The sequence below is a fragment of the Oreochromis aureus genome, linkage group 15, assembly GCF_013358895.1.
Source record: "Oreochromis aureus strain Israel breed Guangdong linkage group 15, ZZ_aureus, whole genome shotgun sequence".
Classification (NCBI taxonomy): domain Eukaryota; kingdom Metazoa; phylum Chordata; class Actinopteri; order Cichliformes; family Cichlidae; genus Oreochromis; species Oreochromis aureus.
The window spans coordinates 3,435,287-3,447,048 of record NC_052956.1 but is presented as its reverse complement, the minus strand read 5'-3'; the positions used below and the strand labels follow the sequence as shown (position 1 = coordinate 3,447,048).

At 43.0% G+C, this 11,762-nt stretch overlaps 1 protein-coding gene across 1 annotated transcript; it reads right to left on the bottom strand.

Moving 5' to 3' along the window:
• Positions 1 to 2,101: 2,101 nt before the first annotated feature.
• tbx18 (T-box transcription factor 18) lies at positions 2,102 to 11,628 on the bottom strand. The gene is made up of 8 exons (XM_031755047.2): positions 11,062 to 11,628; positions 9,698 to 9,857; positions 9,213 to 9,314; positions 6,996 to 7,167; positions 6,427 to 6,594; positions 5,366 to 5,430; positions 3,965 to 4,059; positions 2,102 to 3,754 (listed from the first exon to the last, which is right to left on the bottom strand). The coding sequence occupies exons 1-8, from the start codon at positions 11,294 to 11,296 to the stop codon at positions 3,213 to 3,215; spliced, it is 1,539 nt and encodes a 512-aa protein (XP_031610907.1). The 5' UTR covers positions 11,297 to 11,628; the 3' UTR covers positions 2,102 to 3,212.
• Positions 11,629 to 11,762: the final 134 nt, after the last annotated feature.

Genomic DNA, 11,762 nt, shown 5'->3' with positions numbered 1-11,762 from the left:
GTTTAAACAAACTTTTGGTTTTAGCTGACAAGGTGTACAGGTATTCATGGTCGTCAAGGGACTTTGGTCTATTTCGTTTTTTGTTTTTTAATTGGCACCTCTGTGTTCAGGACATTGTAAGTCATGGTCATAGCATGAAATATGCTAAGAATGCAGGATCTGGGACGATGAGATCGGAGTAAAATATTTCCTCCTGTGATGGTGTTACAGATGTAATCTTCTTTAGATCCTGTCTTGGTCCTCTTGTCTCAGCATCAGTCTGTTTGATGTGTGGATACTCCTACACTGTGCTGACAGTGTTCTTCGTCGCCAGATGTGACCTACTGGCCTTTCTACCATTGCCATGAGATCCACTGACATGTTACTCAGAGCACCTGACTAGCATTTGGGAAATGCTACTTTGTAATAAAAGTGAATCTCATGGAACATATTTGTTTTTTTGTGCATGTTTAATTTCTGATTAGAGTTTGAATAGATTTATATCAGGATTCCATGAAAACCTCATGCTAAAGAGACACATACAGGTCTTAAACACACAAACACACTGCTCCCTTCATCCTCCTCTGTCCTCCCCTCCTGTTCTCTTCCCTCAGGCAGATAGCATCAAAGATCTGTCACGTCGGCACCTGGTCTTACGTAAGTGTTAATGTCCCCACCTCAGCTGAGAATCACCGGAGCACTGACGCCACGCTGAAGTGTGCCTCTGTGATTTGGTGTATTTTAGCTTTAAATGTATTTTACCATTGCACCTGAGATCAGAAGTCTAGTAAAGCGTTCAAAGTTTTCAGAAAGAAGGATATTTAAGCAGCATTGTGTTTAAATATCTGTGTGCGCACAAGGCAGAGTTCCATTTCCTGCCACTCGGACACAACAAGCCAATCATTCCTGAGTTCTAAAATAAGCTCTCCTCCCCCCTTCCATCCTCCTGCTCTCCCTTCACATGTGCTCCTCTCGTCAGCACCTCTCACCTTCAGAGTGACAGGAGACAACTGATGAGGAGCTGAGGAGGAAATGGGTGACATCAAGAGGGAGTCAGCAAACTTCGAAAGGGGAGAAATGGGGCCGAATAAATCAGTTTTAAATGGGCGGATTACCTTCTATCTATCACAGCTAGCTGCTAAAGAGGCTATTGTAGTTGTTGGCCTCATGAATGTTACTGTGATTTGCTGCGAGCTCAGACAGTGGACTTACACAGTAGTTACAAATACCACCAAATTTATATTGTACCTTGAGTGCATTCTGAACATTTCTCCATCCTCCATTGATCGGTGTTTTCTAAGTGTGTGTTTGCTCTCTATTTTAGGAGCCAGTGCAAATAATTTCATTGTGTAGTTTTGTCTTAAAGACACACAGCTCACGATGCAAGTTTCCCATTTTGGGGCAGCTGCTACAGTTTCTGATGTTTGTGTAGCTTTAGTATTGACAAAGCCTCTCAGTATTAAGATTAGCTTAAGAAAGCTGTAGATGTAGTTCTCTTCTCACATGAAACCCTGCTCTGTCTGGCTTTCTTGGAAACTCTACTTTTTCGGGTGTTAGAGTACATAGAAGACTAAAAGTTTTGGCTTGTGCTTTCACACACAGGGTATTATAACTTTGTGTGTGCTTGTGTGTGTGTGTGTATGTGTGTGTGTGTGTGTGTGTGTGTGGGAGAGGATGGGGGTGTCAATTCTCTGGGATCTACATGAACTTTGAGACTGTGAGGTCACATACTCGCTGACAACTCAACCACCTGTTGCCCCATACACACACACACACACACACACACACACACACACACACACACACACACACGAACGCACACACAAGTGTGCACAGGGACACACATATCCACATCCTTACACCCACATCCACATTCATAGCACACCCTCTGTCGTAAGATTAGTCACTTCTGCAGACTTGGAGTTGTAATGAGTGGTGATCGTGACGATGGTGTTTGAGAGTTGTGCTTTCTCTCTTTTGTTCTGGGATGTTTTTCATTTTTCTGTGGATAAACCAACTACTTTGTCACACACACACACACACACACACACACACACACACACACACACACACACACACACACACACACACCTGCAGTTATATGCAAATACAACTAGGCGTATTTTCTTGAGGAAATACTGTATTGTGATTGCTTTGATTTTAAAAAAAAGTGTAAAGAAATTGTCGTGCCCACACGAGCATACATTGAATTTCATTACAAAACCATGTGAAATCAGTTAAATTAGTAAGTTATTGATTACATTCAAACATCGTGACATGTATACATATATTTTATTTGGCTCAAAAAGGTCACAGAACATGTTAATGTCCTCGGGCCAAAGGGCTTGTTGTTATAGCGTATTTGCAAAGAAAAGCTTTTCAGTCAAGTTCAGGGCAGGGTGTCCCACACCTGACCCAGTCTTAAGAGCAGAAGCAGGTGCATTGGGGTTTTTACGTGCGAAGGGTTGCACAGCCCTTTATATACAGAAATCTCCTCCCGCCCACCTCCCCCCTTATATATACAGAGTCATGTACTGTTGCTTCTCTGACATGAAAAAATACATTTAAGCCTTAAATCTTTTCATTATCCACACCTCTCTACAGTTTTACCATTAGGCCTCGACTGCCACCAGGATAACTCCTATGGTCTGTTGTGGCTATGACGTCATTAAGTAATTGTACGTCAGACCCCGAGTGTTGTGTGTAAAAAGTGTTTTTGAGTGGTGAACAGGCCCTGCCATTAGTGCATAGTGATCGAGGGAACAATCGTGCATGTAATGAGAAAAAGTTTGATGATGTTTAGCAGTCCCACCCTATGTAGGCAATGATAGAGACAAAGGCAGCACTGTATCATGGTGACTGTTTCAGGGCAGGGGATGAAGTGCTTGCTTTGATTCTCTGGGCCACAACAGTTTGAGCCCAGTCCAAATTCAGTCAGTGTGTTCATTCGTCTGGACTCCTTAACCACCACTGCTGCTTCTTTAGTGACCACTGCAGGTCCACAGGCATGTCATAGAAATCGTGCGTGAAAATAAAAGTAAAAATTATTTCCTTCAGGTAAAGCTTTAACAAGCTCATATATTCACAGAGGCAAAAAAGCCTGCTCTGTCACTTCTTTCTGTCTTCAGTTCAGCATGATGCTTGATCGTTAATTCAGAGAGTGTTCTGGAACAAAAGCAGCACACACCCAATCCAGGGTGTCACTGTGTGTTTGTGACAACCCAGAGTCAGAGTCAGCCCATGTGAGCAGTGACCTGTGAGGCCCCGCCTCCCGACTGGCTCCCTGCCAGTCCTAAAGTCCGAGAATCGAACAAGAAGCCCTGCTGTCCTCCGCCGAGCACACCCAGACTGTCCGTTAAAGTCCCACTGGGCGACGAGCCAAGGAAGGCACTCTGATGATTGGCCGTGGCAGTGGCGGCCATTTTATCGGGACTGGCAGCGAGGCGCGGTGAAGAGGGAAATGTGTAACCATACAGGCTGTAGGGCGGCGTGTGGAGGCGAAGACCGGCATAGCCCTGTGAGGTGGGGTTGGAGAGATAGCCGAGCTGAGAGGCAGGGAGAGGCAGGGAGCAGAATCCTTCGGCTTCATACGCAGATGGACCTCTGGGTGGGGGGAATGGCTCTGGGGCGTTACTGTAACGGTGGAGGGGGTGTGCGGGCCGGCTACAGGTGTAGTCCGGTGGGCTGAGAGGGCAAACTTGGAAAGGAGATGAGCACGGGGATGTGGAGAGCAGGTGAGACGATGCTCCAACCCCTGCGTGAGTTCCTGGGACTCCTACAAAACAAGAGCAGGATAAATGTTTACAGGCATGGCAACCTGTAGTTGGTATTACCATAATCTTTTTTTATGGTCTTATAGGATGTGTGAGTGACTGATAAACACTTTCATGGCGTGAATAAGGACGCCCATCACAAACAAAGATTTTGTATTTAGGTTGGATGGCTTATGTTCACCATCCAGAAGCATCCTGTTGTTGAACTTTACCTTGCTTGGTCATGCCAGGGATGTCCTCAAATGTGAGTGTTCGCAGGGATGGACGCCAGAATGCATAAGACTCAACCAAAGCCTCCAAACCCATCCTGCAAACACACACAAATGCACACATTAACACTTCACCGTGAGCTCTACCAACCTTTTCATGTCTGATGCAGCGGGAACCTCTCTTTCTCGCTCTCTCTCAGCATGCCTCACTAAATCGTGCAACCACCTGGCGGCCATCTTAGTCGCCTGTGGGGCCCTCCTCGCCATCTCCATGGAGACCGCAGGTAATGAGGGGCATAAACGCCAGGCTTCGATTGGCTGCTGCTGGTTGGGTGCTCGTGTGTAATTGCTTTCACACGGCTTTTACGGGCGAATCAGGACGAAGGAGCAGGAAGCCGCAGCAACGATTTATGAGGTGGGACTCTCCTTCCTCCTCCTCCCCCCCGCCCCAAATCTGAGCCTCCGTGCTCCTCTAGGTGGGGCGGAGGGTTGCTGCGGCGGGTGGGTAATGCGAGTGCTCTGTTACCCCTCGTTAGCGTGAGGATAAAAGTCTTCCCCCCTGCGGGGTTGTAGCCACGGTGATAATTTAGACAAGCTGCCCGGAGCGGTTCTGTGTGCTCCAAAGCAGCCTATCAGAGCAGAAGTTTATTTAGCAAACTGCTAAACTCTTCCTGTAATATTTAAGAGGAGGGTTTTTTTCAGCCTTCCTGAGTTTAACTTTTATAGGGTCAGCTGTCAAGGTGCCTGGGTTATCCAGTTTGCCGTTCTCTACCTTCCTCCCTCTCGCACATTCCCTCTGCTTCCCTTCCTCTGGCTCTCCTCTCCTCTCTAATGATTTCTACGAGGCCTCAGGGGAGTGGCTGTTTGGAGACTGCTGGAGTTTTACTGCTGTGTTGTTTTAATGCTGTGTTTATATATGTTTAGAAATGTGTTTATACAGATTTTCTTCGGGACACTCTTGACTTTTATTATTTTGCTGTTGATGTTTATGTTCCCGAGGCTGGCAGGAATCTGACGCTCCATTTAGGCTCGCAGACAAAGTTACAGCATGTGCCTGTAACAGTGCAATTGCAGGAATTAATTTGCCTTTAAAGTTAGCACATTTGAACGAAAATGTATCACCACTCTAACCATAATGCTACGTGCCACGTCTTTTTTCAGCTTAGTCCATTTCTTTTTCCTTTTTTTTTGCCCTTCAGGACAAAATTTAATGGGAGGCTGTAGCACATTTTCCATTAGGAAAAAAATAAATAAATAAATACATAGCTTTGCTCCCCATAAAATCAGACTAAAATAGCAGTGACAAAAACCACATGCAAGCCAAAATATGAAGCAGTCATGCATCGCTCACTACCCCTAATGCACCAGATAATGTGCAAATCTCTGCGGTTTAAATGAACTCACCGGTTTCTGCCAGAGTCTCTGAAGCCTTTGGCAAATGGGTTTCTGTCAATTTTCAGCCTTGTAATCTGAAAAAGCAAAATAAGACTCTAATTATTTCCCGAAACGTTGTTATTATGAAGTCAAAGATAACGCACTGCACTATATAATACTGCTTCCAGCAAAAATGTTTCCTTTCTCTGAAATCTTTCAATCAGGTCTATAAACACATTCATTCGTGAGCATGCGTACTTGTATGTTTCTTTGCACATTTATGTGACTTTGTGTGGGTTCATGCATGCATACATGCATGGAGTTAATGTCTGTGGGCCTGCTCAGACTGTGGGTGGTGTTTAAGGCCCAGCTCTGTGACCCTCATCCAAAAGGACTTTTATAGACATCACCACCATGTTCTGACTTCAGCCATCATGCACTGCAGGCCAGCAAACCTCATCTAACGTCCTACTTCAAAGCTCACATGAGTGAACATGTGCAAAAATACAGAAAAGCTGCAGCTTTCCTTCACTGAAAACAGAAAATATAACAATCTTAAGCTATGTGTGACAACTTAAGCGAATATCACTATTATTTCTTAACAACCCGTCACATAAGCCTTTATTTGGTAAACTGCTTTAACAGCCTGCAGAGGAGTTTCCAGAGGACTTTATTCTGTTTATTTTGTAAAGCATGTACATGCATAGACATACATGCCTGCTGACAGTTAGAGAGGAATCTGCCTTTAAATGCAAAACATAGAACATGTGTGATGTATTTTTAATATCCCTGTAAAGCGCTTTAAAATAGATTATTGTCTTAAAAAGTGCCATATAAATACATTTTACTTACTTACTTATTAGGAATTAAAATAGCTTTTCTTTACACTGCATGATGAGCTGCACGAATGTACAATAAACTTCTAACATCAATCTCTACTTCACAACCACAACATCCAAAATTACATCATGTGTTTTCAAATTCACAGCACATTGTAGCAGCACACACTGGAAATGTGAGTTTCTTGGCGACTGTGGGTATTTTGTTATATTTAGTTTATGGGTCTCTACAGAGGAGTTCAGCTGAGCTACCTGTTGGTTCTGATACGCCGTGACAGTGGTAAACACGGTCTCTGGGAACGAGAAGGTGCGCGTGCCTTCCCCGGCAGGGATGGTCCTCACTGGGGATAACTCTTCTCCGCACTCCTTACGGATTACGTGGACCCGCGGCTGGTATTTGTGCATGGAGTGCAGAATGACCTGAGCCGGGGGAGGAAAACACATTGATTGAGGCTTGGGTTATGTAACTGCTATTTTATGTGTTTCATAAAGCATGGCTGGGGAAAATGGACATATAGGCTTGTGGGTGCATGAAATCTACAGACCTACACAGTAAAAATAAAGAAAGAAAATTTAAAAAAACATAAAAATGCACAGAACATTAAGTCATGTTCAACTCAGACTATGAGACTTTTACTATTTCACATAAGATGAGACTTTTTAATATTAGATTAGAAATTTACATTTTGAATAATAGCTCATTGTGTGTTGATTGTAAATATTATGTAGTCATATTATTTGCTACAATAGTAGTATGTCATTTCATATAACAGAGCCACATTAAAAAAAGTATGACACAAGTGTGATGTGCTGCTACATACATGTCCTTGGTCATCCAGCTCGTTGTTGGTCAGTTTGAGTTTGTCGAAGCTGACCACCTGACGCATCCACGTCTCTCCTGAGGCCGGGGAGTCCGGATGGATGTATACTCTGGGAGGCACAGGGGAGTCGGCATTCCCCGCTACCATCCACTTGGAGCTGTGATACACGTACCTACACAGTTCACACACATGACAGTGAGTGAGCACGGTTTCTGTCTGAATGAACAACTCATTTACAAATCAAAAGATAGACTCGATACCTCAATAACTGATGAATAAATATACAGTAATAAAAAATAACAAAATGTTTTGTTACAAGGGAGCGAATGTACAAAAGCATAAAACCTTAAAACTAAAATCTAAGTTAATATTTTACTCTTTATGACTTTAGGGCCGGATTGGACACCCCCCTCCAGGCCACAGGTTACACTCCACTACAGGATTAATGCTCTTTTTAAACAAATAGTATTTTCCTTCTGTTTGATCCACGGCGCTTTGACACCGGACGTTCTGAAGTGCGCCAATGCGCACCAAAGTTTACATAATGCATTTGTTATATGTTCTATAGGCAGATGGACCAGTAACGTGCTATCCGGCATATCATTCACTTTAAAACGTGGTAGCCTAAAACTGAATTTTGAACCTTTGAAATGATACCCACGCGGTTTATATCACGCAAAGACTTGGCTGCACGGATACCGCTGCAATAACACGCCGTTTTCTTCTGCTTTGTAACGACTTTTGCTGGTTTGACCTTCTAGGGTGGAGAGGTTAGGTATCCAAACGGTCCTCTCCAAAAGGGACGACAAAACCGCCGTGACAAAACACCGGTGCCAAGCACCATTTGTGGAGGGAAAGCTGAGGTTGCACAATTGAAAAATCCTGGGTTGTAGCAGGAACAGAGTGTATGGAGTCTAAATCAGGACTACATGCTAAAGAAAATTGCTGTGCTGTTCCCATTTATACAGTACACGCGTGTGAGAGTGTATATTTAAGCTACAGCGCTGTAGGGTACATTTCAGCTTGGGGGACTTTTTTCGCGATTCATTTTTTCGCCTCAAAATCGCTTTTCTGACATTGGTTAAATCACACGACGCATTCCCAAATTCCTCATATAGAATGAATTTGTTTTTTCAGGGCTGGATGACACAAAACTATTGAACTATTTTAGAATGACGTGTTTGATTGCTTAGTCCTTTAAATCCTAACAGCACATTTAAAATAATCATAATCATATTAACAGTTGTTTTTGTTAACATCCAGCGTGTTTGCTTCACATGATGCATTAGCCTAGTTTGACGTTTTATTATAGCTTAACAGATTATTACGTCAATAAATTGCCTTGGGCTCCATAGTCTTGGCTATTGATAAAGGTGTTACGTTGATCCAACATGTTTAAAAAAATATGCAATTTTTACAAATATTTTCTAGAGTTTTTTTTTTTATTTATTTATTTTTTATCAGTGCATAAATTCATCCTTTAACTTTTGGCATTGAATATATCTAACCAGTTCATTATCATGCCCAGTGATTCATCAAAACAGTTGAATATAAGGTTTTAAGGATTAAAACAGTTCAATTCGACATCCAATCACAAATCAGTAAAAAGTCTGACTGTAGTTAAACGTTACGTGGGACTAGAGGATTACATCACTGCCACACTTAATCTACCTTTTAACGTATTACTTTATCTGAAAAGTTCAGTCAGCAAATGAACATCAAGATTATGCCCTCATTTTTTAAAAAAGTAAACATTATCTAAAAATACTTTTTAAAATATTTTGTACACAATTATAAAATCAATAAGATGGTGTACATGCTATAATTGACATTATTACATATTATTAACTTAAAAAGACTTTTTATTAAAATAAAGCTGAATGTGTTCTTTTAGTTCACATTTAATTTGTTTTTTTGGCGCCGACCACAGTCCCTCACGTGACGTCGCAGGACTTGTGTCATGTGACTTTGTTATATATTTCGACGGGGATTGCTTTGACAAGTCAAAAATAAAATGGTGTTTCAGATATCCCAGTGTACTCGGATTCACTGGCACTCTATTCTGTTTTTACTTTTTCCTTCATTACGAGATTTGAGAAATAGCTTTTAAAAATTCTGACAGCAGGATCTCAAAGTTTAAGAAGCAGCATCTTTACGATTTACGAGCTTTGGAGTAAGTGTGCACAGGCCTGTGGTGGAGCTTTTTGTGGGTCTTACCTATATCGTTTATTGTCCACGGGGATTATATCCATGGCGATGTAATACTGCTGATGTGGATCCAAACCTGTAATCTTCACACGCATAGCGGGGAACATCCGGCTGCCAGGAAAACCAAAATCATTCTTTTGCAACACTCTGTCATTTTTAAACTGGTGAATAATATATTATTCCCCGTCACAAAAATGCATCAATAATAGCTTAGTTAAAGAATTAATGCCATAGAGTTTTGTTTGGCTTGGTTAGAGAGATTAACTCTCTAAATAATTATTTTAATAGCAATTTTGCTGGATCACTTTTCAAATTATCATCTGGTTCAGTGCCTTGCTCATCTAATTTCTACGAATCGTGCGTCTTATTTCTTCTTATGTATTTAATACTGTTTTCATCTTTAAAAATGTTTTTTTTTCTCTCCTCAAGTTTCTCATTTCTTATTTTCTTCAGTCACCCATAAAGTTACGCATTCACGCGAACCCCTGTCTCACCGTCCGGCCTTGGTGATGATCATCTCCGTGCCAATCTCGTGGAACCTTTTCCACAGGTCTGATCCCTGCAGGTCCACGCGGGTCTCCTCTCCGGTCCCGGTTACCGGCGCCGTGCACAGAGCTGCGGGCTGCGGGCTCTCCAGCAGCGCGTCCTCGCTCTCTGCCGCACCGGGATGAATTGAGATTGGCACGTGTTAATTGTAATATTCCATCACAAGCCAAGCGTTGTTCACGAGGTGTTGCATTTCACTTTTGTTTTGTGATTCATTAAAACAAAAGAAAAAGAAATCTGAACGGGGTTAAAGCACGGTAACGTCACACGGTAACGTCAGAGCAGAACAAAGGAAATAAGTTAAAAGCCTTATGCATACATTAATTTACAACACACAATTATTTCAAAAGGACAAGAGCGAAATAAACGTTTTAAACCTCTGGTAGTTATTTCTGTCTCTACGATTTAATGTCACGCTATTGGATATCCTTTAAAGAAATTAAAACTATGAGAAAGTAGAAATATCTGCATGCTTAAACACTGCCTCACACTCAGTACTGACCTCAAAAATTTACAACGATTTTCACGCCAGTGCTTGAGTTGAAACCTGTTTAAATACTGAGGATATGTTCAGAGGAAACACTAACAGCGGTGTTTATGCGTCTCGCCGCTGTTGTTATTTGTGCTATTCAGCACAGGCCTCCCCAAGTGGTAGAAATTTATGGACATTAGACATGGGCCTAACGAGGCAAACTAACACAAAGACAACTCCTCAGCCAAATGCATTGTGAACTTACAGCGGGTTTAAATCCTAATTTGTCCGGGCCAGTCGGTTTATTTCGTTTGCAGACCTCTTAGTATCCTTTCCGTGGCAGTTTCCCGGCCTTTATACGCTGCTAATTGGCGTGTTTATGATTGCAACACAACTCATAAAGCCTCTCACATTAGTCACACTCACACCGCTCATATTTACTAGACCAGAGCAGTGATGTATCACAGTCTCACCGTGCGGCCCCGAAGGAAGCCTATTGTTGCTTTACTTTATAAACTTCATCTTTTTTTAAGGCTTATGACCGAATTCTAGTCGGTGACGAGAAGAAGAGAATATGAATTATTATGCAAACAAGGGAAAAATGCTTATGAATAAACACATAAGCGAGGATCAGGATTTTGGTCTCCTGATATAATAACAGAATAACAAGTGTGCGCGGGCAGCAGTTGAACAGTAATTAAACAGCTTAAACAAATGCATCTTATAATGATGGAGTATGAGCGTCATGTCATCATTTTATAACGCTGACATGTCAGACACCTATTTCTATTTTACATTATTATTATTTCTATTATTACTATTATTATTATTATAACTTACGGGATCCGTCACTTCCACATTCAGCTTCACTGCCCCGGTCGCCGGTACACCCTCTGTCCGCCCGCAGTCCTGGGCTCCCGGTTACATCAGTCACATCTGTTTCGTCCTCGAAGCCGGGGGACACGACCTCCTCCCCGCTCGTCCTGCGGCGTTTTTCCGCGCCGATCAACGCTTCTACTGAGAATGCATGCGCCTTGACGCTCAGCGCGCACGGGGACCTGCGCTTCTCTGCCATTTCTCCGTGTCTCGGGACAGAGGAAGGAGACGAAGGACACCGCTCACGAGCTTGCAGGCCGGGAGCAAGAAAAGCTCAAAACCAAGGAAGTCGCAAAAAAAGGTGATCCACGCTGACAATCCCGCGCCGAGGGCAGGGTAGTTTCTCCGTGCTTGCACGGAGCAGCTGACGAGACGGAAGGGCCTGGGACGAGCTGTAATGGTGTCTCCGTTATCCGTAGGTGCTTTGCGGAGTTTTGGAGAGTGTCAACAACCGAGCTTAGAGGAGAGTCGGGGAGAGGGACCTGTCAGTCACAGCGCAGAGCAACCAATCATGAGTAATCACAACCCCCCGGAACTTTTCCTTTGGTCCCGCCCGCTGTGGGGGCCGCTCGTGCCGCCTTATGTGGTAAAAGTAGAGCTGGTGAATGAATCATGTCTTCAGGCCAAGGAGAGCTAGGAGCGTCTCTCCGGGGCATTGCGCGCAT

Coding starts and splice junctions, on each gene's coding strand:
- tbx18 (XM_031755047.2), bottom strand. CDS start 11,296: ATGGCAGAGAAGCGCAGGTCCCCGTGCGCGCTGAGCGTCAAGGCGCAT. Junction 9,858..11,061: donor ATGTGGAAGTGACGGATCCC/GTAAGTTATAAT, acceptor CCGGTGCGGCAG/AGAGCGAGGACGCGCTGCTG. Junction 3,755..3,964: donor CCCTGGCATGACCAAGCAAG/GTAAAGTTCAAC, acceptor CTTGTTTTGTAG/GAGTCCCAGGAACTCACGCA.